This window comes from Carettochelys insculpta, chromosome 19 (genome assembly GCF_033958435.1).
Source record: "Carettochelys insculpta isolate YL-2023 chromosome 19, ASM3395843v1, whole genome shotgun sequence".
In the NCBI taxonomy this organism is placed as follows: domain Eukaryota; kingdom Metazoa; phylum Chordata; order Testudines; family Carettochelyidae; genus Carettochelys; species Carettochelys insculpta.
Window position 1 is genome coordinate 2,996,437 of NC_134155.1, and position 26,472 is coordinate 3,022,908.

The 26,472-nt window shown below is 56.3% G+C and overlaps 3 protein-coding genes and 2 non-coding genes across 7 annotated transcripts in view; 1 reads left to right on the top strand and 4 right to left on the bottom strand.

The window, feature by feature from the left end:
- Nucleotides 1-403, bottom strand: part of NEK8 (NIMA related kinase 8) — a 30,589-nt gene extending 30,186 nt beyond the window's left edge. For all 3 annotated transcript variants that reach the window (XM_075013767.1, XM_075013766.1, XM_075013763.1), the window contains exon 1: nucleotides 334-403. In XM_075013767.1, coding sequence (XP_074869868.1) covers nucleotides 334-380 — 47 coding nt within the window. In that variant the 5' untranslated portion in view covers nucleotides 381-403. The remainder of the gene's footprint in view (nucleotides 1-333) is intronic.
- A 13,054-nt stretch (nucleotides 404-13,457) lies between these two features.
- Nucleotides 13,458-17,665, top strand: TLCD1 (TLC domain containing 1). The gene is made up of 4 exons (XM_075013845.1): nucleotides 13,458-13,672; nucleotides 15,084-15,166; nucleotides 16,187-16,269; nucleotides 16,903-17,665. Exons 1-4 carry the CDS (start codon nucleotides 13,482-13,484, stop codon nucleotides 17,296-17,298), a joined length of 753 nt encoding a protein of 250 aa, XP_074869946.1. The 5' UTR covers nucleotides 13,458-13,481; the 3' UTR covers nucleotides 17,299-17,665.
- Nucleotides 17,666-22,582: 4,917 nt separating this feature from the next.
- RPL23A (ribosomal protein L23a) lies at nucleotides 22,583-26,472 on the bottom strand. Its single transcript, XM_075013487.1, has 5 exons — nucleotides 26,353-26,472; nucleotides 25,592-25,772; nucleotides 24,539-24,715; nucleotides 23,854-23,923; nucleotides 22,583-22,648 (listed from the first exon to the last, which is right to left on the bottom strand). Exons 1-5 carry the CDS (start codon nucleotides 26,375-26,377, stop codon nucleotides 22,634-22,636), a joined length of 468 nt encoding a protein of 155 aa, XP_074869588.1. The 5' UTR covers nucleotides 26,378-26,472; the 3' UTR covers nucleotides 22,583-22,633.
- LOC142023330 (small nucleolar RNA SNORD42) lies at nucleotides 23,995-24,059 on the bottom strand. Its single transcript, XR_012648207.1, has one exon. It is a non-coding gene; the product is annotated as a small nucleolar RNA SNORD42 (small nucleolar RNA).
- On the bottom strand, nucleotides 24,800-24,872 carry LOC142023331 (small nucleolar RNA Z17). The gene has a single exon (XR_012648208.1). It is a non-coding gene; the product is annotated as a small nucleolar RNA Z17 (small nucleolar RNA).

The following is a 26,472-nucleotide window of genomic DNA, read 5'->3' on the forward strand; positions in this document are numbered from 1 at the left end:
GCAGGGCTCGGCCCGCGGGCGCCCTGACCCCGCCCTCCCAGGCACGTCACGCCTGCGCCTCAGTGGTCCCAGCAGTAAAATGGGAACAGGAGTGACGCCCGTTCCCGCGGGCAGCGACAGGCGGCGCCACCCTGCGCCCGCGCCACCCCCGGCCCCGGCCCCGGCCCAAGGCGCTCAGCGCGAGGAGCCGGGCCCCGAGCGCGGCCAGTGGCTCGGGCAGGCCGCCCGCCCGCCCTGCCAGCCAGCCAGCCGGGCTCCCCTCTGCCCCCGGACCTCACCCCCGGGATCCCTGTCCCCGGGCGGAGCGGGAGGGGCCGCGCGGGGGAGCCTCACCCGAAGGCCCCTCTCCCCACCACGCGGATCCGCTCGTACTTCTCCATCGCCCCGGCTCCGGCCCGGCGCCCGCGTCTCCATGGAGACACCGCCGGGCCCGCTACGGGGGCCGCGGAGGGACAGTCCGGCCCGGCGCGTTGCGCGCACGGGGGCCCCGAGGGCCGGGCGGGGGTCGGGTCCGCTCGCTGCGGGTGGCGGGAGCGAGCCCGGGAGGAGCCGCGCGGCGGTCCCAGAGCCACCGGGAGGGTGTCCCGCGGCGCCCCCAGCCACCGCCCCCCGGCTCCCAGCCCCACACTGCCCCCAGCCCCCCAAACACCGCCCCCCGGCTCCCAGCCCCACACTGCCCCCAGCCCCCCAAACACCGCCCCCCGGCTCCCAGCCCCACACTGCCCCCAGCCCCCCAAACACCGCCCCCCGGCTCCTAGACTCCTGACACCGCCCCCGGCTCCTATCCCCACACTGCCCCCAGCCCCCCAAACACCGCCCCCCGGCTCCCAGCCCCACACTGCCCTCAGCCCCGCCCCCGACACTGGTCCATGGCTCCCAGACTCCTGACACCGCCCCCGGCTCCTATCCCCACACTGCCCCCAGCCCCCCAAACACCGCCCCCCGGCTCCCAGCCCCACACTGCCCTCAGCCCCGCCCCCGACACTGGTCCATGGCTCCCAGACTCCTGACACCGCCCCACGACTCCCAGCCCCACACTGCCCTCAGCCCCCCACAACACTGCTCCATGGCTCCCAGACTCCTGACACTGCCCCACGGCTCCCAGCCCCCCACTGACCCCAGCCCCCCAAACACCGCCCCCCGGCTCCTAGACTCCTGACACCGCCCCACGGCTCCCAGCCCCCCCCCGACACTGCTCCATGGCTCCCAGCCCCACACTGCCCCCAGCCCCCCTGACACTGCCCCACGGCTCCCAGCCCCCCCAAACACCGCCCCACAGCTCCCAGCCCCACACTGCCCTCAGACCCCCCCGACACTGCCCCACACTGCCCTCAGCCCCCCTGACACTGCCCCCAGCCCCCCCAACACTGCCCCACGGCTCCCAGCCCACCCAAACACCGCCCCACAGCTCCCAGCCCCACACTGCCCCCAGCCCCCCCGACACCACCCCACGGCTCCCAGCCCCCCTGACACTGCTCTGTGAACTGCGCCAGTGCCTCCACTGCCCCACAGTTCCCAGCCCTCCAATGCCCCCAGAAACCGCCCTCCAACCCTCTGGCCTCCCCAGCCACTGCCCCGCAAACCACCCCAACCCCCACCCACACCACAGCTCCCAGCCCTCCTGCACCCCCCAGCCACCGCCCCACAGCTCCCAGCCCTGCATCGCCCCCAGACACTGCCCTACAGTTCCTGGATCCCCAGAAACCAACCTCTGGCCAACTGGCCCGCCCCAGGCACTGCCCCACAAACTGCTCCAGCCCCCCCCCACTGCCCCATGGCTCCCAGCACCCTGCTGACACCGCCCCACGGTTCCTGCCCACCCAGCCACAGCCCCCAGCACCCCCAGACAGTGCCCCAGGGTTCCTGGGGCCCCCAGACACTGCCCCACGGCTTCCAGCCCCCCAACACCCCCAGACACCACCCCAAGCTTCCTGGCCCCCCACAGCTCCCAAGATGCCCCCCTCGACCTAAAGCCTCAGCAACAAGGTGAACACAGGTAACCCCACATCCAACATTTTACAAATTTCATGAGTTTTAGGCCTTTGAGATTTGGGGCCTGGCGCATGGCTGGAGGGCGCCAAGGCTGGCAGCCCCACGGAGCCCCCTGGACGTTGGGACCCAGCAGGCTCTTTGGGGGGTATAACATTCCTGCAGCGGGCAGGTGAGACGCCTCACTGCTGCAATCCCTCTGTGGGCCGGCCCCAGCCCTTATCCACAGGCGCCTGACTCATCGGAGACCTAAATCAACCTCAGCCCCACCTCCGTCAGGCCTCTGCTCTCTGTCTGGCACAACAAATCCCAGACAAAATGCTGACTCAGTCCGACGTACCCCAGAGCCCAGCCCACCGGCTGCACTTGAGCTGCCAGCCTTGCCCCTGGCATGCACGCCTTCTCCCCAGCTGTGCTGCCATCGAGTCAGCAGGGTGTCACGCAGGCAGGACCTGAGCAACGCTCCCTCTTGGTTTTCTCATCCGTGAGCGGAATACATTTTGTTCTGTGCACCGAGGCGTGTGCCAATGAGCACGGCCAAGAGGAAGGTGCTGCCAGCTGGGGGTGCTCTGCAAATCAGCTGTGCGGCACCTGAATCCGGCCTGGGCGGCTGCCCAAGCACTCAGCTTCCAGGGAACACTGGATCCGAAGCTCCCAGCGTGCAGCCCATATGCAGCAGCCCTGTCGTGCTGTACGTGTGTCTCCACAGGAGAGCGAAGCTGATGGAGGCGCTGCCTTACAGGAAGTGCCTCTGGCAGCTCACAGCCTCGTCTTCTAGGAACTGACATTTATAGCAAAGAGCAAGCGCCCAGTCAGGCACGCTCCGCAGGTCCCTGCATCTACTCGCTGCACAGCTCATCCCTGGGCACAGGCTGCTGAGCCTGGGTACCAGTCTGGGCAATGCCAACCTTTGCCAGCCCTTTCGGGTGCTGGGCTCCCCCTTCCTGGATCGCAGAGGCTGGCACTGAGCTCCCCCCCATGCTAGCTGGGTCGTGGTCCCCGCTTAGGGAGTCCTGCCCAGAGGAGTAGCTGCAGAACAGCGCCTTTGCGCTCTGCTGGTGACACCCTGCCTGCAATCCTAGAGCTGGTGAGCATCTGGGACGCAGACAGCGCTCCAGTCCCAGACTGCCAGCCCCTGGGGGGACCCTGGGCTGGAGCCGTCCTGCCAGTGGCGTGGGGCTGTGATTTAGTGTGAATTCCTCTGCTGTCCCTCCAGGGCAGGATTGCTCAGCACAGGGTGAGAAAGCGGGTCTTTGCTCAGGAGAGCTTATGTTCCAAAATATCTGTTAGTCTACAAGGTGCCACGGGGCTCCTTGTTGTTCTGAACCCCAATGCTGTGGCCATCACACCCACTCACTGCTGCCCCACCTCCGCTAATGAAATGGCTCTTTACTGGGACCTGTCACCCTCTGAATGCAGCCAGGGCTGTGAATTGCCAGGTCTCTTTAATCTCAGTTAATTGCCATGCGCCTTGGGGGGATTAGCTGCTGGGGAGGGAAGAGCAGCCGATGGCTGCCTGAGGGGGTCTTTGTTCTGCAGACAAAGGCAGCAGTGTAAACACAAGCCCTGCGGCCTCCTCCCAGCAGCCTGGTTGCTCCCTGTCTCCTGTAATCCTGCCCAGACCCAGCCAGGCCTAGGGGTGAAAATGCCAGCTATAGCTGACTTTCAAGGGCCGGGGCCGGGATAGACAAGCTCCCACGCCCCGGCCTGGGCAGTGTTTGGCCCAGCCCAGCCCAGCAGGTAGCTGCTTCCAGAAGGTGCTGTCCTAGCAGGGTGGGCGCATGGCTGGGCGGGCAGGAGGGAGCGATGCCGTCAGGGCTGTGCCTGCCCGAGCCTGTCCCAGAGCAATGCGGGGGTGGATGCAGGGCTGGCCCACCAGCTCGTTTGCGACCGAGGGATCCCGGAAGCCTGGCTTCTAGTCCTGACCCAGCTGCCATGTGACCCTGGGCCTGGCACATTGCCTCTGCGCCCAAGTGAGCCCAGCGCAGGTGTGGGAAGCGTGCGTGACTCGGGGCGGGCTGACGGAAGGGCGCGTGTTTGCTGGAGGAGCAGCGGGTCAGGACTGCCCTGCTTGGATGGTTAGTCATCACCACTGCTCTTACGCTACTGCTGCTCTGAGGTTCCTGGCAGACGCCGGGGCTCTGGCTAGGTTAGCGCCAGCTGTCCCACCTCCTGCCTTGAGCAGGGAGCTGCAGGACCTTGGCTGGGAGGATGGCTGGAGCAGGTGCTTTCCTGGGCCTGCTCCTGCCAACGACTCCAACAAGACTGAAGCTCTTGCCCCAAAGTCAGGGCAACTGGTAGATCCAGGAGGGAGCCAGCTGAGGCAGGCAGCACAAGTCAGCTCTGGCCGGCTGCTGGGGCACCATCGCGTTTGGGCTCCAAACTCCATGAACATAAGAACGGCCATACCAGGTCAGACCAAAGGTCCATCTAGCCCAGTAGCCTGTCTGCCGACAGTGGCCAATGCCTGGTGCCCCAGAGGAGGTGAACCCAAGACAATGATCAAGCGATTTGTCTCCTGCCATCCATCTCCCGCCTTCGACAAAAGGCACCATACCTTACCCCTTGCTCATAGCCATCTATGGACCGAATCGCCAAATATTCATCGAGCTCTTTTTTAAACTCTGTTAGAGTCCTGGCCTTCACAGCGTCCTCTGGTAAGGAGTTCCACAGGTTGACTGTGCGCTGTGTGAAGAAAAACTTTCTCTTATTAGTTTTGAACCTGCTACCCATTAATTTCATTTGGTGTCCTCTAGTTCTTATATTATAGGAACAAGTAAATAACTTTTCTGTATTCACTTTCTCCACACCATTCATGATTTTATATACCTCTAGCATATCACCCCTCAGTCTCTTCTTCTCTAGACTGAAAAGTCCCAGTCTCTCTAGCCTCCCCTTATATGGGACCCGTTCCAAACCCTTAATCATTTTAGTTGCCCTTTTCTGAACCTTTTCTAACGCCAATATATCTTTTTTGAGGTGAGCAGACCACATCTGCACGCAGTACTCAAGATGTGGGTGTACCATAGTTTTATATAGGGGAAGTCAGTTATTCTTTGTCTTATTTTCTATCCCTTTTTTAATTATTCCTAACGTCCTATTTGCTTTACTGACTGCCGCTGCACACTGCGTGGATGTTTTCAGAGAACTATCCACTATAATTCCAAGATCCCTTTCCTGATCTGTTGTAGCTAAATTTGCCCTCATCATATTGTATGTATAATTGGGGTTATTTTTCCCAACGTGCATTACCTTACACTTACTCACATTAAATGTCATTTGCCATTTTGCTGCCCAGTCACTCAGTTTGCTGAGGTGTTTTTGAAGTTCTTCACAGTCTGCTTTGGTTTTGACTTTTTTGAACAGTTTGGTGTCATCTGCAAACTTTGCCACCTCACTGCTTACCCCTTTCTCTAGATCATTGACGAATAAGTTGAACAAGAGTGGTCCCAGGACTAACCCTTGGGGAACGCCACTAGTTACCCCCTTCCATTGTGAAAATTTACCATTTATTCCTACCCTTTGTTTCCTGTCTTTTAACCAGTTCCCAATCCATGAAAGGATCTTTCCTCCTATCCCATGACCACGTAATTTACATAAGAGCCTTTGGTGAGGGACCGTGTCAAAGGCTTTCTGGAAATCTAAGTATACTGTGTCTACTGGATCCCCCCTGCCTGCATGCTTGTTAACCCCTTCAAAGAACTCTAACAGATTAGTCAGACACGACTTCCCTTTACGGAAGCCATGTTGACTTTTGCTCAACAAATCATGTTCCTCTACATGTCTGACAATTTTATTCTTTACTATTGTTTCTACTAATTTGCCCGGTACTGACGTTAGACTTACCGGTCTATAATTGCTAGGGTCTCCTTTAGAGCCCTTTTTAAATATTGGTGTTATATGAGCTGTCTTCCAATCATTGGGTACCGAAGCTGATTTAAAGGATAGGTTACAAACCACCGTTAATAGTTCCGCAATTTCACATCTGAGTTCTTTCAGAACCCTGGGGTGAATACCATCCGGTCCCGGAGACTTGTGACTGTTTAGCTTATCAATTAGTTCCAAAACCTTCTCTAATGACACTTCAATCTGGGACAGTTCCTCAGATTGGTCACCTATAAAGGACAGCTCAGATTTGGGAATCTCTCTAACATCCTCAGCCGCGAAGACTGAAGCAAAGAAATCATTTAGTTTTTCCGCAATGGAATTATCTTCCTTGATTGCTACTTTTACGTCTCTATCGTCCAGGGGCCCCACTGCTTTTTTAGCGGGCTTCCTGCTTCTAATGTACTTAAATAACATTTTACTATTGTTTTTTGAACTTATGGCTAACTGTTCCTCAAAATCTTTTTTGGCTTTTCTTATTACATTTTTACATTTAATTTGGCAGTGTTTATGTTCCTTTCTATTTTCATCACTAGGATTTGACTTCTACTTTTTAAAAAGATGCCTTTTTATTTCTTGCTGCCTCTTTTACATGGTTGTTAAGCCATGGTGGCTCTTTTTTAGGTCTCTTACTATGTTTCTTAAATTTGGGGTACATATTTAAGTTGGGCCTCTAATATGGTATCTTTGAAAAGTTTCCATGCAGCTTGCAGGGATTTTACTCTAGTTACTCTACCTTTTAATTTCTGCTTAACTAACCTCCTCATTTTTGTGTAATTCCCCTTTTTGAAATTAAATACCAGAGTGTTGGACTGTTGCAGTGTTCTTCCCAACACAGGAATATTAAATTATATTATGTTACGGTCACTATTTCCAAGCGGTCTTGTAATAGTTACCTCTTGGACCAGATCCTGTGTTCCACTCAGTACTAAATCAAGAATTGCCTCTCCCCTTGTGGGTTCCTGTACCAGCTTCTCCAAGAAGCAGTCATTTAAGGCATCAAGAAATTTTCTCTCTGAATCCCTTCCTGAGGTGACATGTACCCAGTCAATATGGGGATAATTGAAACCCCCCATTATTAGTGAGTTTTTTATTTTGATAGCCTCTCTAATCTCCCTTAGCATTTCAGCATCACTGTCACTGACCAGGTCAGGTGGTCGATAATACATCCCTAGTGCTATATTCCCATCAGAGGAAGGAATTGCTATCCATCGTGATTCTATGGAACATTTTGATTCATTTAGGATTTGTATTTCATTTGATTCTATATTATCTTTCACATACAGCTCCACTCTGCCACCCGCTCGGCCCGCTCTGTCCTTCTGATAGATTTTATATCCCGGTATGATTGTGTCCCTCTGATTGTCCTCATTCCACGAGGTGTCCGTGATGCCTATTATGTCAATCTCCTCCTTTGATATGAGGTACTCTAATTCACCCACCTTATTAGACAGATTTCTAGCATTTGTGTAAAAGCCCTTTAAAAAACTTCCACTATCCATGTGCCTGCCCTTCCCTGACGTACTGGATTCTTTTACGTGTGATTTTTTCTCATCTGATCTGGCTCATACTCTATCATCTCCCTTCTTCTCTCCTGGTGTTAAAGGGATTCACCTCCTGCTCAAGGGTCACTATCTGCTACCTGCTGCTTCCCCTCCATGCCCTGCAGAGCCGTTGCCTGTCTGCAGCAGGCCAGCCAGGTCCAGGAGATTCCTCTGCCACTGAGGCAGTGACGGGCCGTGTGCATCACAATCCCCTGGGCTGGTAGGGGGCAGCCAGCTTGTGAGAACTCTGCTGTGCCACACTGGCCCATCCCAGTGGGCAGCAGCCTGGGGGGGGATGAATGGGCAGCGCCCTTCAAGCCCCACACCCTGCAGCGCCAGCAGCCCATGGCGTCAACAGCAAGCGGGAGGGAGTCAGGTCTGTTCCCTGCACAGTGGGGTGCAGGGCCCCAGCCCTGAGACACTGCATCTGGGAGTGGAGATCCCCCTTGGGAGGGGGCAGAGAGACTAGACGAGCCCTGCCTGCCTCGCTCACTGCACAGAAGGGTTACTCCAGCCAGCCAGGTCTCCCTGACCTTCCCTGCGCTGAGAACCTGCTGCTTGGATCCCAGGGACCCCCTCCCCAGCCCCCTGCACACACGCCAGGGGAAGAAGGGAGTTAATTCCTAACTGGCTGCAAAGCCCTTGAGCCTTTGCAAACACACACACCACACGGTCCTGCAGCAGCTCAGGGCAGCAGAGCCCAATGGGGAGGGGCCTGGCAGAGGTCAAAGGCTTTCCAGAGCTGGAGTGCCAGGCTGATAGTAAGGCAAGAGAGGCAGCAGGGGCAGGGCAGAAAGGGCAGGAGCCGGCCTCAGCCTGACCCAAACCCCAAGGAGCTGCCTGTGGGGCTGGCTGCCCTGACAAGTGTCTTGTTCTGAGCCCCGGGGGTTTGCAGCCTCCAGACTCAGCTGCAGGGCTCTGGGGTGCAGCTCGTGGCCTTGCTTGTGTTGACACAGCCTGGGCCCGAGCCCGTCCCTGCCCTGCGGGCTGGCCTGTGTTGTCACGGAAGGATGGGGCGCTGGCTACTCTCCCAGAGCTGCCTTCTCCTTTCACTGCATTCCTGGGATGCCTCTGGACAATGGCAGACACCAGCATGGCCCTGCAGGGCCAGAGCAGCCGGGTGTGGGGCAGCTGCACAAAGGAAAGGAATTCCCAGCAGAGGGGCCGGGGCACTCACCCTACGGGTAGGGCGTGAATGGAATGCCATGCCATGGGCTGTGCGCTCCCAGGCTCTGCGAGGGGCCCATTCGTCCTGAGATGCACTGACCACCCCCTCTGCCCCAGAAATCCCACCCAGAAACCCAGGCAAACTGTCCAGCCCATCGGGTGGAGCTGCATGGCCCTGGGTCACAAGAGAGTGCAACGCACGTGTGCCAGCACTGTCATGAAGGGTTAGCAGCAATGCAGGAGGGGCCATGGTTTCCGACATTCAGGGCCGGGGGACCACTGTGATGAAGGTCTGACTCTCTGTACAGCCTGGGGCAGAGCTGTCGGATCAAACAGCCCACCTGGGTTTACAAGCTGCTGGGGAGGAAACCCCCGAGTCCCAGCCCCTGACCCTTGGCAAGATGTTCCAGTGGCTGACTCTTCCCACCGGTATAAGCGTGCGCCTTATCCCCAGCCTGACTGTATCTGCCTTCAACTCCCAGCCCCTGGGAGCCTGTCAGAACTCCCTGTGCTGCGGGTGAGAGCCCTGGAGCAGATATCTGCTCCCAGTGTAGGGACAGGGCCTCCCCATGAGCCTGCACTGCTGGGCCAGGCGGCTCAGGACATCTCCCCCTTTGCTGTAGGCCTATGGGGACAAGTTGTGGCAGTGCTGGGGTGGCGCCAGGTGCGGCCTATGGCAGTGGCACAGGCAGACTGGGACACGTGGGTGGGCACTGACAGGACGGCCAGGCAGGAGCCACTGGGGCCACCTCTCCCCAGCTCCAGCATCCGAGGGGATAACAGACCCTCTGGCTAGAGGCCCTGGAAAATGGGGACAGGGTTCAGAAGAGCTCCCCCCTAGCACTACAGCTGGGGAGTGGGATGCGGGTTTGCAACCTGCCCGGCACTCCGTCTGGGGAGCAGGGCCAGGGCGGGGGTCCTGCCCTGCTCCAGTGGGGAAGAGGGGGTCGGGCTGTGGGGTCCTGCCCTGCTCTGGAGCAGGCCTGCCACAGGCCTTGCTCTGCACCGCCCACCCGGCACTCCTGCAAGAGCCCCAGGACACGGCTGCACAGCTGGAGCGCTGGATGTGCAGGGCAGGGCAATCGCCCATGGCCCAGCCCCTCTCCCCAGCTGGAGCTGGGCAAACCCCACACCCCGATGCTGCTCCCCAGCAAGCGCCGCGCCAGAGCCCCATCCTCAGTGGGAGAGGCTGGGCTGGTCCGATCCCTGCCTGGCAGGGGGAGAGAACTGAGCCCGGATCCCACCGCTAAGGCCTGAGCTCCCTGGGGCAGAGCCAGGTGGGAACCCCTGAGAGCCACCCAGAGCCCCACCGCCCACCTACCTGCTCCCCACCTGGAGAGGGTGACCAGCTCAGCCACCGTGCGCCACCGCCGCCATCTAGTGGCCGACAGGAGGATCGCTCCCCAGCCCGCACTGAGCCGTGCTGCCCTGGGTCAGTTCTGAGCCCAGGCCCATGTCTTCCCCCCGGCAGCAGCACCGGGCGGGCAGGCTCCGAAGTGCCCCTCAAGGCATGGGATGTGCGATGCCCAGCCTTGCCTGGAATCAGAGACTGGCAGCGCGGTGCTGCTCCTGGCCCACCGCACACGTGTTTCTTACAGCCAGGGATGCAGCCAGATTCCCCAGACTTAAGTGTCACCCTGTGCACAGGACACCCCCCGACAGCAGCCAGCGTACCAGTCTGTCCACAGCGCCAGAGGGACTGGCACCCCCACTGAGCCTGAGATAAAGCTGTCCCTTCCCATCTCCCCATGAGAGCCTGGCCTGACCCGGCCCGGCCCTTCCCCTCAAACATCTAGCTCACAGGGACAGCTCGACTGGATCCGAGCCAAGGTCCATCTAGACCAGTGTCCTGTCTCTGGAGCTCCAGAGGGAGGTGAGGGAAGCATCAGGGGACAAATACACACACTTCACACACCTCTCCTAGAGCAGGAAAGGACCTTGGGAGGTCATCTAGTACAGTCCCCTGCCCCCTTAGCAGGGCTAAGCACCATCCCTGGCATCTATTTGCCCCAGTCCCTAAACGGCCTCCTCAAGGCCTGAGCTCACAACCCCGGGTTTAGCAGGCTAATGCTCAAACCCCTGAGCTATCACCTGCACCACCTTTTGTCCGGGGCTCTGGTAGTTAGAGATTGGCTCACACCCTGCCACGTTGGGTTTAATATTCTTCCCTAAGATGCCCACTCGTGCATCTGACGAAGCGGGTCTCTGCCCACGAAAGCTTCTGCTCCAAAATATCTGCTAGTCTATAAGGTGCCACAAGATTTCTTGTTGTCCTTGAAGATACAGACCAACACGGCTCCCTCTCTGACACTTACCCTTCCCTAAAGAGATGTTGTTATTAGCCATTAGATCTCGGATACCCTTGTTATCCATGTAAACGCCCAGTCCCTGATGGATTCTTGCTACATTCCTGCCCTCTCTGACATCCAGTGGCAATGAGTTCCACCATCTAACTGGGGAAAAAAAACACTTCCTTGGATCAGTTTTGAATGAGCTGCCTTTTAATTGTATGTCACGTCCCCTTTAATTTTGTGTGATGGGAGAACAAGAGATAACTTCTCTACCAAGGTTAGACTATTCACGATCAGATAGAGGGCTTGACGCAAACCTCTGATTTGCCTCCTTTCTGAGGTCCCATTCACAAATCACTCCGCGTGGGAATGTGTTTCCAGCCCTTGATCGTTCTCCTTGCCCCTCTGAAAGGACCATCTGGCAATGGAATGACCCAGATTGCTACTGTATTTAGATAAGGACACGTACCTGATTTATATAAACAAATACCAATTCCTCTCTGTCCCATTCCCAGGCATGGACGCATGTGGTTTGTTTCTCCGTGTACAGCTGCAAGTTGAGCAGAAGTTGGAAGAACTGCCATACTGGGTCAGACCATCAGAACTATTAAATCCCCATCACACAGTTTACAATTATGTCCTGCTTCCTTTCCCGGGCTGACACCACACACCTACTACACTGCAAGCTGTGGAAGTAGTACACACTCCCCCCTCCAATGCAGATTACTTTCATAGACAGTGAATTTCAGTTGCCAGCATGTCGCCCACTTCCCTGCTAGCTTCTCCTCTTGGATCCAAATGATGCGAATAACTTTGTACTAAGTATCGGAGGGGGAGCTGAGTCAGTCCATATCTTCAAAAACAACAAGAAGTCCTGTGGCACCTTATTGACTAACAGATATTTTGGAGCATAAAGTTTCGTGGGCAAAGACCCAAAGCGAGTCTCTGCCCACGAAAGCTCATGCTCCAAAATATCCGTTAGTCTATAAGGTGCCACAGGACTTCTCATTTTTGTACTAAGTGCAAACTGCGCAACCCCCCTGCTAACAGCCCTACCCGGATAACTAAGTCAGGGTGTAAGTAACCCAGGACCTAGAGCAGAACTTACAAGTCTGCTGTCAGCCTTTCACCATAATGAATATGGGTCATTTACGCCTGCTCTTGGCTTTCTGCTGTAGCTAGTTCCTGACGCATGACAATACTTCTCGCCTCTCACTCCATGACAATTTGACTTCTTCAGTAGTCTCTCCTGTGGGATCCTGCCAAAGGCCTTTTGGAATCGAAAGAAATTAAATCAAACAGTTCTCCTTTGTCCACTAAGGTACTGACTTGTGGAGCACCGAGATTCATGGGACACACCTTTTCCTTAAAATTCACCTATCCGATAATCTTCCTGGTGTACGTTTATTCTTTATCTAATTATCATCCCCAACGCCCCTAAAGCTGACTGGTGTGCAATTTCCCAAATTGCCCGGAGAGCCTGGCTGCATGTGGTTGTGTGCGTAGATTTGCTACCTTCCAGTTCTCTGGCACAGCTGTGTACTAGAACTTCTCCTGGGCTCTTGGCTGGACCAGCTGAGCTTGGTACCTTCCTGCTTTTGAACTGCTCATTTTGCTCCATCGCCTCGTTTTCTACCACCTCGCTCTGGGAGAGAGCTTCGCCCTCAGCATCAAAGAGCGGACCCAAGCTGGGATCTCCCAACAACCCCTGCAGTGAAGAGAGACACTGAGAAATGTTAGCTCCCCACCACGTCCTCATCATCCTCACTTGTGAACCTCCCCATGCAGCCAAAGGGGTTTGCCCTTCGCCTGCTGGCTCCCGTCTGTTCATCCAGCTGTGCGAAGGAGCAGGGAGATGATGTGCGAGCACTGCTGAAAGGATGGGGGAAGAAGGGCCAATGGATTCTGAGGGCCATGGGGCGGATTGGAGGGGCAGCAATGGCTCTGAAGGGGCCCATGTGCCACGCTGCCTTGGGAGAAGCTTCTCCCCTGCTCCGTGGGGTTGGGAGCGGAGTTACTGCCTGCACCGAATGGTGCTGTTCTGTGTGCCATGCAGGGCCCTGGGTGGGAGAGGCCTGGCCCTGGAGAGGGGACGAGCAGCCGGGAACTGGGAATGAAGGAACAGGCAGGACAGGGAGCAGAGCTGCTGATGCAGAACCTGCGCGCCTGACAGCCAGCTGCACCCCGGCCATGGCCAAGCACCCCTGACCCGGGCCAGTCCTGTGCCACCTGCCCTCTGACTTGGTACAGTCCCTCCCCCACCCCGGCCAGCCCTGACCCCCTGAGCCGGGCTGAGCGGGCACGACCCGCCCCCCATCCAGGTCAGCCGAGCCCGAGGGCTGCGCAGCCGCTGAACCGCTGCGGCCAGGCGTGTGGCGGGCACATCCGCACGGGCCTGGGTGCACCTCGCACGAGGCACTCCGCCCGCGGAGGGATCCTCAGCGACCCCGGGGCGTGACCCGCCCCGCCCCGCCCCGCCAGCCCCGCCCCTCTGCCGGCCGAGGGCCACGTGGCCCTAGCAGCAGGGGGCGGAGCCGGGGGAGGCGGGGCGCTTCCCGGCTGCGGGCGCACGTGGGCCGGGCCGGGCCGTGGCGGCGGCGGCGGCATGGGGCCCTGGCTGCGCGCGGCCGGGCTGGTGGTGGGCTCCACGCTGTTCTTCAAGGCGCTGCAGCGGGGGCTGCGCTGCCTGCCCCTGCCCGCCCACGTGCGCCGGGACCCGACCCGCGCCTGGCGCTGGCGGAACCTGCTCGTCTCCTTCGTGCACTCCGTGGTGACCGGGCTCTGGGCCGTGCTGGGGTGAGTGGGCGCCCGGCGCGGGGACCCCGGGCAGTTTGGGGATCGGGTGTCCCCAGCCCGGCGCGGGGACCCCGGGCAGTTGGGGCAGCGCCTCCAGTGCAAGAGCCGCACAGTGACTCAGCTGCCCCCCCCCTCCCCTCGCCGGGTTCCCACTTGCAGGAAGCGGACGAACCTACTTCCAGCTGCTCCCTTCACTGAGATAAAGTGTTTGCCCAGGGCCGAGGCGGGGGCTGGCAGCGGGAGCCAAGCAAGTCTCAGCCAGCAGCACTTCCCCGTGCCTGACTCCTTCCAGGGACCCTGAGCCCAGTGCCTCAGGAGATCCCAGCTGCTGGCCACTCCCTTGGGTGCGTGGGCCCCTCGGAGCCCCTGCCCAGGGGCTGTTGCTGTGTCCTGGTCTCGCCCAGGTGGTCCTGTTGTCGTCCAGCACACCATGTATTGTGCCGCTGGGTCCCCTCCCCCAGGTGCAGTAGCAGATCTTTGCTTCTGGGCTTTGCTGCCCTCAGATGCACCAGTTCTGCTGTAGGGCAGCTGCTGCTCAGCCACTTAGCATTCCCCGGGGCCTCCGAGCTCTGCCCCTGCCAGTGCGCAGGTGGGACAACTGGTGCTTAGTGCCCTGCACCAAAGAGAGGAGAGTGCACCGTGGCCAGGAGAGCCGGGGACATTGCTGGTTGTAGGCAGTGCCCTGCAGCCCCTGATGTGCGTAGAGGGGAGTCCCCCTGCTAAGGAGACCTCCAGGAAATGACCGTCAGCAAATGGGATGTGAAAGAGCTGCCCTATGTGGAGAGCTTAATCAGAGTGGGACTCCCAGCATGGAAGAGAAGCAACGAGTGGGGATGTGATACAGGGCTCTGTGGTCAGGACTCGGGCAGAGAAAATGAGCCAAGAAGTGTTATTTACTCCCTCCCCCCAACACAGGAGCTGGGGGTCACCCCATGAAATGAACAGGCAGCAGGTTTAAAACAAACACAAGGCGGTATTTGCTCATGCAGCGCACAGTCAACCTGTGGAACTCCTCGCCAGAGGGTGTCTTGAAGGCCGACGGCCTGGTCCCGGGACTCCACATGCTTCCAAGCAAGGCTTGGAGCAGTCCCTGATTCCCTATAGCTAGCAGAAAGCAGCAAGCATCTAAGCCCCAGCCAAGGCTTCCGCACACTTCAGGTGTGAATGTGTTCCTAATGGAGCAATTAGGGATCACACCTAGGTGCCTCAAAATGGGCAGCCCTGCCCCCAGGCAGGAACTGGGCATGGGATGGTGAGCCAGGGAAGGAAGTGCATGGCTCAGACAGGGGGGCCGGCTTGCTCATGGTACTGGGGAGTTCCTTCTGCTCACTCAGGGCTCTGCCAGAAGGTGCTGCTGCTAGGGAATACAGGCTACACCAAAAGCACCCCTCTGTGTCTCTCCCCTCCCCAGGGTCTGGCAGGCTCCGGAGATGCTGTTAGACATTCAAAATATGTCGTCCACTTCGGGATACCTCCTCCTCTGCTTCTCTGCAGGTAGGGGGCTCTGCCTGTGTGGGATGGGCCCTTCCTCCCCACTGCAAGGCTCTTGTGGGCTGTATTTCAACTAAATCCTTGTGCTGACCTTGGAGCTGGAAGAATCTTCCCCCAGCCAGGTCCATGCAGGGCTGATTCAGCAGCACCCTCTCTGGGGCTTTGGGCAGCCCTTATCAGAAGGTCCCAAGTGCAGGCTCCTCGGTGAATCCCGGGGGGTATTTTACAGCCCGCTCCCTGTTCTGTCTGCAGCTTACCTGTGCTGTAATTCCATCCTGTTCCTGGTGCCGTGCCGGGCCATGCCATGCCCTGCCCGTCCACAGCAGCGTTCTTTGTTAGGTGTTGTCATCTTTCAGCTGCACGGAGCTGTCTAGCCTGTTCCCCCTCACCGACCGGACCGGTGGCAGATTGAAATCTGGGCTTGTCTCCACAGCCAGACTTCTCCCAGCTCCCAGTTGGTGTTCCTGGCTCTTGGCTTAGCTGCCTACAGCTGCTCACTCCCCCTGTGGTGTCCAGACACAGACCGTTCCGTGCACAGGGGCGCTGGCCACGCTGCTCCCAGACGTGTGGCTGCAGTGCCCAATGTCTCGTGGGCTGTTTGGTGCTATCAGCACAGAGCCATTGGGGAGGGAACGGCTCCTACGCCTGGAGGGCTGCTCCTGGGGGCGCAATGTTGCTGACAGTCTCGCTCTTGTCCCTTATGCCTTCTTCAGCCAGCCGCGTGGGTGCCACCAGAATCCCTTTTCCCTCTGGCTGGGTGCAGCCCTGGGGATGTCACATGCAGGTGGAGAGGCATGACCTTGTCTTACCCAGAGTGACTGTCAGGACGGGATGCTGGGTTCCTCCCGCCTGACTAATTCCCAGTGGGAGGGGCCCTGTTTAGTGCATCCCCGTCTCGCCAGCCTGGGCGCTGGGCAGCAGCTGAAAGTGCTCAGCGGAGGCTCCCTGTTATATGCACACAGGGTAATCGTAACTGCCCACATGCACCAGGACTGACAGACTGCTTCTGCCTCCCTCCCGCAGGCTACTTTGTCCATGACTCCCTTGACATCATTGTGAGCGGCCAGTCCCGAGCCTCCTGGGAGTACCTGGTTCACCACGCCATGGCAAGTACAGGCCCCAGGCAGTGAGCTGGCACCTACAGTGCTGAGCTGATTGCTCCTTCCAGATACGCCCCCGGCTGAGCAAAGCTGGCCAGCGACCCTGGGGAGGTGGGCAGGCGGGCAGGCGGGTCGGGGGTGCCCGAAGGAGGCGATGGCTGGGAGTCCTTGAGACTGGGGCTGTCTGACTCACGCTGGAAGGTGAATGGACCGTGGGGCAGGGCTGTGACCCTACACATGCTTTGCAGCCCAGCTGCAGAGCTGTTCCCTGTCTGTGTCTCTACCTCCGTCCTGGATTGTGTGCTCTGCGGGGTTGGCGTGCAAAGGAACCTGGCCAGGCCCTGGCTGATTCCCTGGGAGGTAAAGCTGAAGGCAGGGAAAAGAACCCCCAGGATGGGCCCACTGCTTGTGCACAGGATGTTAGTCCCTCCTGACTGGGACCGCAGCTGGGGGGGGAGGCGGCCAGAGAGCTGTGGCTAGAGCCCTGGGAAGCTACCCCTCTGCTCACTCTTCAATGGCTCCCACCCCTAGGGCCCTGCGGCCTGAGCTAGAGGGATACCCCCTTGCTGGCTGCTCTCTGCTCTCCTTCCTCTGGGCTGGTCACTCAGCCCCTCACCGTGTCTGGCTCCTCCCTGCCAGGCGATCTCCGGCTTCTTCTCCGGCATCTTCCTGGGCCGCTTCGTGGCAGCAGGGATGCTCTCGCTCTTTGTGGAGGTGAGCAACATCTTCCTGACCATCCGCATGCTGCTGAAGCTGAGCAATGTGCCAGCGCCCGCCCTCTACCAAGCCAACAAGTACATCAACCTGGTGATGTATTTCCTCTTCCGCCTGGCGCCCCAGGCCTACCTGACCTGGTACTTTGTGCGCTACGTGGAGGTGCGGGGCCAGGGAGCCTTCCTGATGGTTAACCTCTTCCTGCTGGACGCCATGATCCTCACCTACTTCTCCCGCCTGCTGCGCTCCGACTTCTTCCCCGCCTCGGGCCGGCGGCACGCTGGGAAGGACGCGGGCGAAGAGAAGTTCTTGGCGGACTGAGGGAAGGGGCGGCGTCGGTGGGGTTCTGCCTGCCCCTGCAGGGGAGGGCGGGAACGCTGAGGGGCTTTTTGCCTCCGCACGTCAGCACCACATGTGCCTTGCAGCTGAGCTGCCCTGGCAAAGGGCTCTACAGTCACTGAACAGAGCCCTCTCTGCAGCGCGGCGCCATGAGCGGCGTTCTGGGGGAGCAGCCCCGGTGGCCTGAGCTGCCCCTGGCGCTGCTCCCAGCGTCAGCTTTAGGGCCAGTGGGGCTGAAGCCAGAGCCAGGAAAGCAGGAGGGGAAGGATGGATCTGGCTGGGAAAGAGGGTTCATTTTTCCATGTTGTGATGGGATGTTACGTACATTAAAGGTGTCTGTTTCTAAGTGCCTGCGGCACATCTGGGCTGTCCTTTCCCAGGGCAGGGCAGGCACTGGGCTGGGGAACGAAGCCGCTTCTTACAGATGCTGCTGGAAAGGAGCCCTCAAGGCAGCGGGAGCAAAGGCCTTGGAGAGCTAGAGAAGAGGGATTGGAGAGCTGGGGTCAGGCTGGGGGATACACAGGTGTATGGTACAGGCAGAGTTAAAGCCCTAAGTAAGATGGAAACAGGAGCATCAGCTTCTCCCACGATGGCCAGGAAGGGGCCAGCAGTCTGATGCGGGGGCAGGGGCTTTGCTCTAAGCACTGCACAGAGCTCCCACTGCCCCAGGGAGCAGCTGGTTCACCCAGTTCCCATGGGGCATGGTCGCGCCTGCCCCCGGTTTCCAGCCAGTGCCTGGTGCCCATGTGTCCACTCCTCCAAGGCAGATTTCTTGTTAGTGAAGTGCCCGGGGGCGCCAGTTCCAGCCCGGGGCCTCACTGCACCAGGTGCTGGATGAAGAACTGACACCCTTTGGGCTTTTGACTTGTTTTGCCCTCATTTACGTCTCCCTGCTGAGCTGTGCCTGCCTGTGGGGTGCTGTCTTTCACCCCGTACGCCGCCACACTGCCCTGCCCAAGCCCCCTCCGACAGCGAGGCTGGAGCTGGATTCCAGCCAGGGACACCCACTTGTGCGAGCCCCCATGGAAGGCACCAGCCCTGCAAGTAGCCAGGCAGGGGTGGCTGGTAGCCACCCCATACACACAGGCAGGGTTTCAGCTGGGAGCATATCCAGGTTGTTTGCCCATCCCACTGCCACAGCTCCTGGCAGCAAGGTAGCCTCATCTGTCTGCCCTGCCAGAGATCACCCCATCAGCTCAGAGTGACAGACTGGCTCTGCAGGAGGGAGAGAGCTGGCCCCTGGCTCCAGGGGCAGGTGGGGCTGAGGGGAAGGCATTCTGGCTGGAGGAGACAAGCACCACTTGTAGGTACTGGGAAGGGAGCCAGAGAACAGAGGGAGTGTTTAAGGGGGGAGGAGGACAGTGGTTGGGGTGGCTGAGGGAAGTCATGGCTGGAAAAGACTGGCAGGGCTCTGCATAGCAGCTGAGAAGGGACAGAGGGGTAGGGGACTGGGGCAGGAGCAAGCCCGAGGAGGAGGCCAAGCTGAGGCTGCAGCTAGGGGTGGGAGAGAACAGAGGGACAGGGCTGAGCGTGGAAAGCAGCAGATTGTATGCCAGGGAAAGGGGAGATGGTTGGTGGGACAGGAGCAAAGGGCCAGCAAGGAGCATAGTCCTTAATGCTGCTTTGGCCAGAGCTGGTGCTGAGCAGTCTGGGAAAGGGCCAGCCAGGGGCCCCAGGGCTGTGGCTGGAATGCAGGAGCTCTGCAGAGCTCCCAGTAGCCCTGGGGGTGGTGTCATCTAAAACCTTCCTCCGGGTGTGGTTTGGAGCAGGGCAGGACTGGCTCTGCCTGGTGAGCTCCCCCCAGCCCGAGCGAAGGACAGGGCAGCAACCAGAGCAGCCATGCACCAAACCTAGCTCCAGCTCTGAGCTGCTTCCCTGGGAGAGGCTGCTGCAGAAAAGGTGAAGATGGAAGGAGCTGGCTTGGCTCTCCTGTTCTGCACACCCCCCCATGCACTCCCTGGGCTGCTCGGCATCTGCAGACACAGCTCAGAAGCAGTGGCAAGAGGCCACGTGGGCAGCAGAAAGAAACCCTTGGGTCACAAGCCCACCTCTGCCAAGTTGAGCAAGCACGACGAAGGGCAGGCCACAGCTCAGTGAAACCCTGCTGCCCCCGGGGCTCCTCATCCTGCTCACAGCTGCCATCGCTAAGTGTGCAGTGCCAGGAGCCAGTGCTGCCCACAGACACAAGCTGCTCTCAGCTCCCCCAGCTGCCTTCCCACCAAGCTCTGCCCCAAAAAGGGGAGCCAGTGGTGGTTCAGTGGCTCTGGCTTCTCTCTGCCAGTCTGCCCCCACCTAGGCTAGCACAGCAGGCGATGCACAGGGGCATTACAGCAGCAATCAGCCGCTTCCATTGGGGAGGAAGGAGAAGCTGGGGGTGTAGCTCCTCTTCCCAAAACCCAGCAAATACTCCTCTACCTCCACGTCTGGTAGGCTCCCATGGACCTCACTCACTGCAGTCTGGCATCTGCCTCCCTCAGCTCACTGTTCCCACTGGTGTCACGGGGAGCCCGACAGGTGCTGTGTTCACACCTCACCCTGCAAGCTAGTTGAGAGCTAGTTCTGCAGAGGGATTCCCAGGCCCACACACTGGCTTTGCCGTTTCTCCGTTGTGCAGTGTGTCCCCATGTGGGCTCAGCCAGTCTCTGTAGAAGGGAAAGTTCTCTTTCTAGAGCAGGACGTGCCTTGCTGGGAATCTGCCTTCTCCCTAGAAATGCCAAATCATTCCTGCCTAACAGGCTAACCATTGCTGGAATGAACCCCAAATATCTGGTTCCGTGTAACCAACACCACCCACCCTTGCTTCTTTGGGAACAACTGAAGTGAAAGGACTTCATTCTCCTAACCTCAGAGGCATGCTGGGGGTGAATTACCCCAAATCCAGTTACACTGCCTAAGGCCCATGGCCAGGGAACAGTAAACCTGCAGCTGCAGAGCCACAAGGCTTTTTAAGGAGCTGTGCTGCTGGCTGCACTTGTGGCTCCAGGGGCTGCTGCCAGTTTGTTTTTTTTGTGTAAGGAGTGGCAACCTCCAGAGGTGCTAAGCAGTCAGCTGCAGCCAGGATGTGTATCTGGGGGAACCAGCAGGGCTGCACCCATGGGAAGTCAGCCTGTGGCCAGAGGGGTGACAGAGCCCACAACAGCAAAGCTGCACAGCAGTGCTGAGGTGGTGGCAGCATGCAGAGCTCGTTGGCTGAGGCAGGAAAATCCTGGGGCTGGGGGGTTTGTGGGATGGAGGCGGGGCTAGCTTTAACAGGTACAAATCATTGTGCGCACTGCTCTTAAAACAGCACTGAAACTTCTGCTTGACAGGTACGAAGGCCTGTCTTGCATAGACGTGAGCTGCAGCTCCCTCAGTATTGAATTTGTAACCAAATTGGAAGATACATCTCTTCTCGCTATTTCTATTGCAGACCCTGTCCAGGGCCATCCCAGTGCACAAAGCCTCCTGAGAAGCTGCCCAGACTGAACCTAAGCCATCAGAATAATTTTCACAACAGTGCAGCCCAAAGGCCCTTAGCACGTTTACAGCCAGTCATTCACACAAACCCTTGCTCGGCTGAAGTTGAGGCAACTCCACATTGGAATGCAAATGGGATCAGACCCAGCCCACCCTTCAGGACAGGAATTCAAGTGTCCAACTGCAGCAGGGACTCCACTAGGCAGAATAGAATTATGCCTATTTGCTTAGCCAGGACTCTCCATCCTGCTCTCTCAGACCCCCTAATCGTATGCAACGTGTGCTTTGTTAGACAGCATATTTCTAGTTATCTGTTCCTTGCATCCACTTCCTGACACCTACCATGCCCGCTTCTTTCTGACCTACTCTACAAACACTTCACAAAGCTGGTTTCAGCTAAAGATCTTTACTGATGGCAACCGTCATTTCCAGTTAGCAACTGGAGCTAGTTTTAAGACTGCCCTGATTGGCACCTCAAACCTACTAAGGCCTTTAATGCTAGCACATGAAGGAGAGCTAAGCCCCATATTGCAGCAGGGCAATGCAACTGATGCCAGACAAAATCAGACATAATAGCACTCACCATCAACCCCTTAGTGAATCTGTAACCAAGCACTCAAAAAGAGCCAAGTCTTAAGATCTGTGACTCACAAGAGAAGTAGATTCAATACTTGGTCAGGTATTTCATGGAGGGCTAGTCCTCAGGCACCAGGCTCAAGGTAGAGGCAAGTGACCACTATCTTACTGGCATGCAATTAGATAAATATGGTTCTACTGTGAAGTTTTCCTATACTGTCTTACCAGCTGTTCGTATGGCCATCACTAAACAGAGGCTGTTACAGAGGTGTTAAAATTAAGGATAGGCTTTGAAATTTCTCAAGATACCCTTCCCTGTGAAATCCCACAAGGACACCATATGTGTCTGGCCTTCAGCCACCCTCAGGAGACAACCCTTCCCACATCTGGGGCTCCAGTTTGCAGGGTAACAGTGACTCCAATACCAATTCCTCCTTAAGCACTTACTGTACAAACTCTGTTCCTCTGCTGGGTCCCACCCCCAAACACCTGGAACTGCCAAGGCACACCCATTAGTTGATGTTACCTTTTCCAGTAAAAATACAAGTGCATTTGACAGATGAGTAGCCACTACCTGGCTAAGCCACACAAGATGGAAGGCACTTGTGATCAACCAGATGAACTGCACGTGAGAACTTGTCATCTATCTGAAATGAGTCAAGTAGCCACATGATGGCAGCAGCAGACAAAAAAGCCAATTTATGGAAGAAGGATGAAATCCTGATGCACGAACTGTTTATTCCCTGTCAGACACTCCACGCAGAGCCCGTTGAATAGGACCCAGCTGAGTCTCAGGGTAAAATGGGAACAGAACCCATTGGTATATAAACATCTAATTAAAGCAGCATAAATGGCATTGCAACAGTAGCCAGAGTAACACCAGAGCACTGCAGCGAACATGACATATTATCAGTCTCCTGCAACAAAATTAACGAGCTGATGTGGAGATTTCACTGTAGCTGCACCTCTTCCTGGCTTCAACACCACCAAATTCCTGTAGACTGGGCTCCTGGGAAGTCTCCCATGCTGCCCCTCACAGCAGGTCACCTCTGAAATGGCATTCAGAGCAAGTAACATTTTTCCACTTCAGTAACGTTGCATGAAACCATCTACTGCCTCTGTATAGTACATATGTATGCTTCAAACCACTGCAGCCATGCAAAGTGCCCCCAAAGCCACCCAGGTTCCTCGGCTCCTGGAGATCACGGAGTTACAAAACACAAGAGCCCACAAATGGTTTTACAAAATTTATTATCTTATCTGCCCGGCTCTTGGTGGATGCACTTTAGATTATTCCAATCTGAAAGGAAAGAAAAGGAATGTTACAACTTGTGCAGGCAAGGAAACATCTCTCCCAGGGAGTTCTAATCCTAGGCAGACATCCCTTCTGTCCCATAGGCTATGCTATCTGCCCTACCTCCAAAAAAGCAAGCACAGTATTCCTGCAGAAATTAATCTTGCCTGCAACAAAAATGATTAGACATCTGACACAATACAGTGCACTACTGCCCTACTAAAATACCTGTTACAACCACTTCTGGCCATCTATTACCTTTGGTGGCAGGCCCCAAGGCTGGTTTGTGAGGCACTGTGCTCCTGTAGAGCAAACTACTCTTCCCCCAGTAATGCTGTCACCCTCTCCTAGCAAGTGTCTGAAGTACTGGTATAACTTGTATAGAGCATGTCAACAGCAGGCAAGTCACCTGGACAGCTTAAGTTGTGTCAGGGAACCTTTTAGAATGGCTCCAAGAGATTTATTTCCCCTGTTAAGAAACTAAGCAACACTGATAGACAATGTTTCATCCCAAAGTATTTCTCAGACCATCTACGTGTGGCCACTGACACCATGAAGAAATACAGCCCCTCCCTTTGGAGGCTGCATCATTATTAAGAGAGTAAGTGAGGAACTGCTCTCCCAGCTGTAAGTGCTGGGTTAAGTTAGGGAACCAGAACATTGGGCTGTGACTATAATCAACACCTCCATTCTGAAGAGTGCCACTGAATGTTTAATGAGCAGAAGCAATCAACAAGGTTTTACAGCCCAGAGAAAAGATGGCAAAGAGCTTGTCTGCACTCATGCAGAGTGCAACCATTTGCTTCAGAGCCATTTGTTCCCAGCAGCTGATCAATGTCCCAAAGTGTCATTCCCCTGCCCCATGAGCACATTTCTGATGGAAGCCAAAAAGAACATTACTGATCAATTAGGATACCTCTTCCCCTTCCTGTCCTTCCTTATGGGAGATCACTGTTAACAGCCACTGTTCCATTAAAAGCCTAGCTGTTAATGAAAAAGCCATGGCCCAGTGACACTGAGCAACTAAGAATTTGTGAGAAACCTAACTCCACATGCAGTGACGGCCTCTCAATTCCAGCAGGAATTACTGCCCCACTTCAGCACTGCAGCTCCCCAGAGCAAGAGCCCTGATCTTAGCTGTATGTCCAAAAGGGAGCTGAGTGGGGCAAAGTAGAGTGGGAGCGGACAGTAAAAAGAGCCTCCATTCTCACCTTGTTGGCTACATCCAATGCATCATAGTCTGGAGCGAGACGGACATAAGCCTTCTTCTCACCATCAGGCCTACAATGAAGCATGAAGCATTGGTACCCACACAACTTCCTATTTCTTTTCCAGCTGCATAATACCATGCTGTGCATCAGTGGTTCCTTTGAGAACATCACTGTACTCAGTTGAGGTAGTTTTCCATCATTTGCACAAAGAAATCCCTTTTGCTGCTGCCAAAAGAGCTGCTTGGGTCAACTGGCTGGCACTTCAGTACAGCAGAATACTCCTTCAGCCAGTGATGACAATTTAGATTATCGCATGATATGCTCGGATTTAAAGCCAAGACTGTACAACAAAATCATGACACCTTGAACTCTGCAATTCAGGTACATACTATATAACATACAAACCAAGAATCTCTGCTATAACAATGCTTGTAAACACAATATTGAGGAAGCATTACTATCAGAAAACTCTGACTCCTTTATAAAAGAAATCATCCTGCCTCTAACCCCAAAAACTAGTATTTGGGATTCCAGTTACATACACTTGCTAGTTTCACTCAAGCTAGGTACCTTTTTCTTTAAGCTTTTTAATCAGTCGTCTACTTGAACACCATCCAAAGCACTTTAGAACATCTCACACCTACAAGTGCTCCATCTCCTTCCCACTTAAGGCAGTGTCACTTACCGGATCAATGTATTGACCTTGGCCACATCAATATCATACAGTTTCTTGACAGCCTGCTTGATCTGGTGTTTGTTGGCCTTGACATCAACAATGAAGACTAGGGTGTTGTTATCCTCTATCTTCTTCATGGCTGACTCTGTGGTCAGAGGGAACTTGATAATAGCATAGTGGTCAAGTCTGTTGGGGGGTAGAAGCATTTGAGTTACATAACACCAGCAGCAGTAGAGAAAGCCCATCATTTTAAGCACTAGAACACTTCAGGGTGCATCAGTCACTAGTAAGATTGTAATCACAAGCTCTCAGGCTTTGGTCGCATGGAATCATCATTTGCACCCCAAACATCCATTACAAGAGACTTCTAGGCTCACAAAAGCTTATGCCCGAATAAATTGGTTAGTCTGTAAAGCACGAACAGACTCCAAAGTGCCAATGATTTTCCCATTACATTATTTGGTTTTGAAAACACGGCTCTTTCGTTCACTGAGGCCAGATCTGTACTAGAAATCTCGAGGTGCACTCTGAACCAGCAAAAACACTATCTTAGATGCAGTTACATGCACAAAAATGGCTTTATCAGCACAGTTTATTTCACTCAATTGTTTGCTAGTGTAAATGGAATCTGTAGTAGGAGAGGTTGCTGGTTCTGCAACAAATCAATATTTTTAATATAGACCTGACATAAAACTACTGGCTTGTATTTTACTTATGATTCTTCAATATAAATATAACCTTTAGCAAATGAAATATTTTAGAAAGGAAAACTTGGTAAGATTATAACTAAAAGTAAGCTTGTTTTAGCTTCAGGAACTCTAGCCTGATGGAGATGGGAGGAAGCGTGCAAGCCTTTGACTGGATGTATTGAAGCACATTTTAAACCCATGGTATTCACCCAACCACTATACTGGCTATTGATATAGCAAACTAGCAATAATATTCTGAAAATGTGTGTTGTTGACATCAACTAGCCACAACCAACCAGCAAAATAGTCACGTGGCTAGCGACTAGCATGTTGGACACCATGGTTTTAAAGCACATGGATTCCAAGGTCATACTTATTCCTCCGAGGAGCACTCTTTCGGGGATATTTGGGCTGTCTCCGTAATCGTAAAGTTTTGGGCCTCCTGAAGGTGGGAGATGTCCTGATTTTCTTCTTCTTGTGACTGTGGACTCCTTTCAAGACAGCCTTTTTAGCCTTCAGAGCCTTGGATTTTGCCTCAGTCTTAGCAGGGACAGCTACAAAGAAAAGAATGGCTACAGAGAGCGGCCAGCAGCAGACCAGTGAGCCTTGGCGAAGCCCTCTGTGCCTCTCCACAGCCTCCGCATTGCTCAGCTCAGGAGCAGCCTAGCGGGCGGCGGCTGCCGACCTGCAAATTCGCTGTGAGAATCGAGTATTTTAAGAAGATGATCGCGGACACGGGGCTCTCCGCGCCCGCGGGCAGCGCCTGCCTCGGAACCAGAGCGCCCCCGGGTCTGCCCGTCCCCGGGTGGGACACAGCGCGAGGGGAGCCGCCCCACCCGTACGGGCACAGGCTGCCACCTGCGGGTGCTCCACCAACCAGCCCGCAGCACCCGCGTCTCCCCGGGGCGGCCGCGCGAGCGCTCTGCCCACAGGGAGCCCCGCGCGGGTTACACGGGTGCAACCAGCCTCCCCGCCCAGCCCCTTGCGCCAGCCGGGCCGGCAGCTCCCGGGGACCGACCCCCAGCCCGGGCGGGGGCATCACCCAGCATCACCTCGCCCGCCCCACGTGGGGGGGCGCATCGGGGAGCGGCCCCTCGTGCCCCCGCCGCCCGCCCGGCCTCCCCTCACGCTCACCCTCCTTCTTCGCCTTCGGCGCCATCTTGAGGAAAGGGAAGCAAAAGGGGCCGCCCGGGCTGCCTCACACGGGCTTATAGCGCCAAATCCCGCGAGAGGAGAGAAAGCAACGCGAGAGGG

Excerpts from the sequence above, each read along its gene's own strand:
- TLCD1 (XM_075013845.1), top strand. The coding sequence starts at position 13,482 with ATGGGGCCCTGGCTGCGCGCGGCCGGGCTGGTGGTGGGCTCCACGCTG. Across the intron at positions 15,167-16,186 it reads CCTCCTCTGCTTCTCTGCAG|GCTACTTTGTCCATGACTCC; the intron begins GTAGGGGGCTCT and ends TCCCTCCCGCAG. Across the intron at positions 16,270-16,902 it reads ACCTGGTTCACCACGCCATG|GCGATCTCCGGCTTCTTCTC; the intron begins GCAAGTACAGGC and ends CCTCCCTGCCAG.
- RPL23A (XM_075013487.1), bottom strand. The coding sequence starts at position 26,377 with ATGGCGCCGAAGGCGAAGAAGGAGG. Across the intron at positions 25,773-26,352 it reads GCCGAAGGCGAAGAAGGAGG|CTGTCCCTGCTAAGACTGAG; the intron begins GTGAGCGTGAGG and ends TTTTCTTTGTAG. Across the intron at positions 23,924-24,538 it reads AAGGTCAATACATTGATCCG|GCCTGATGGTGAGAAGAAGG; the intron begins GTAAGTGACACT and ends GCTTCATTGTAG.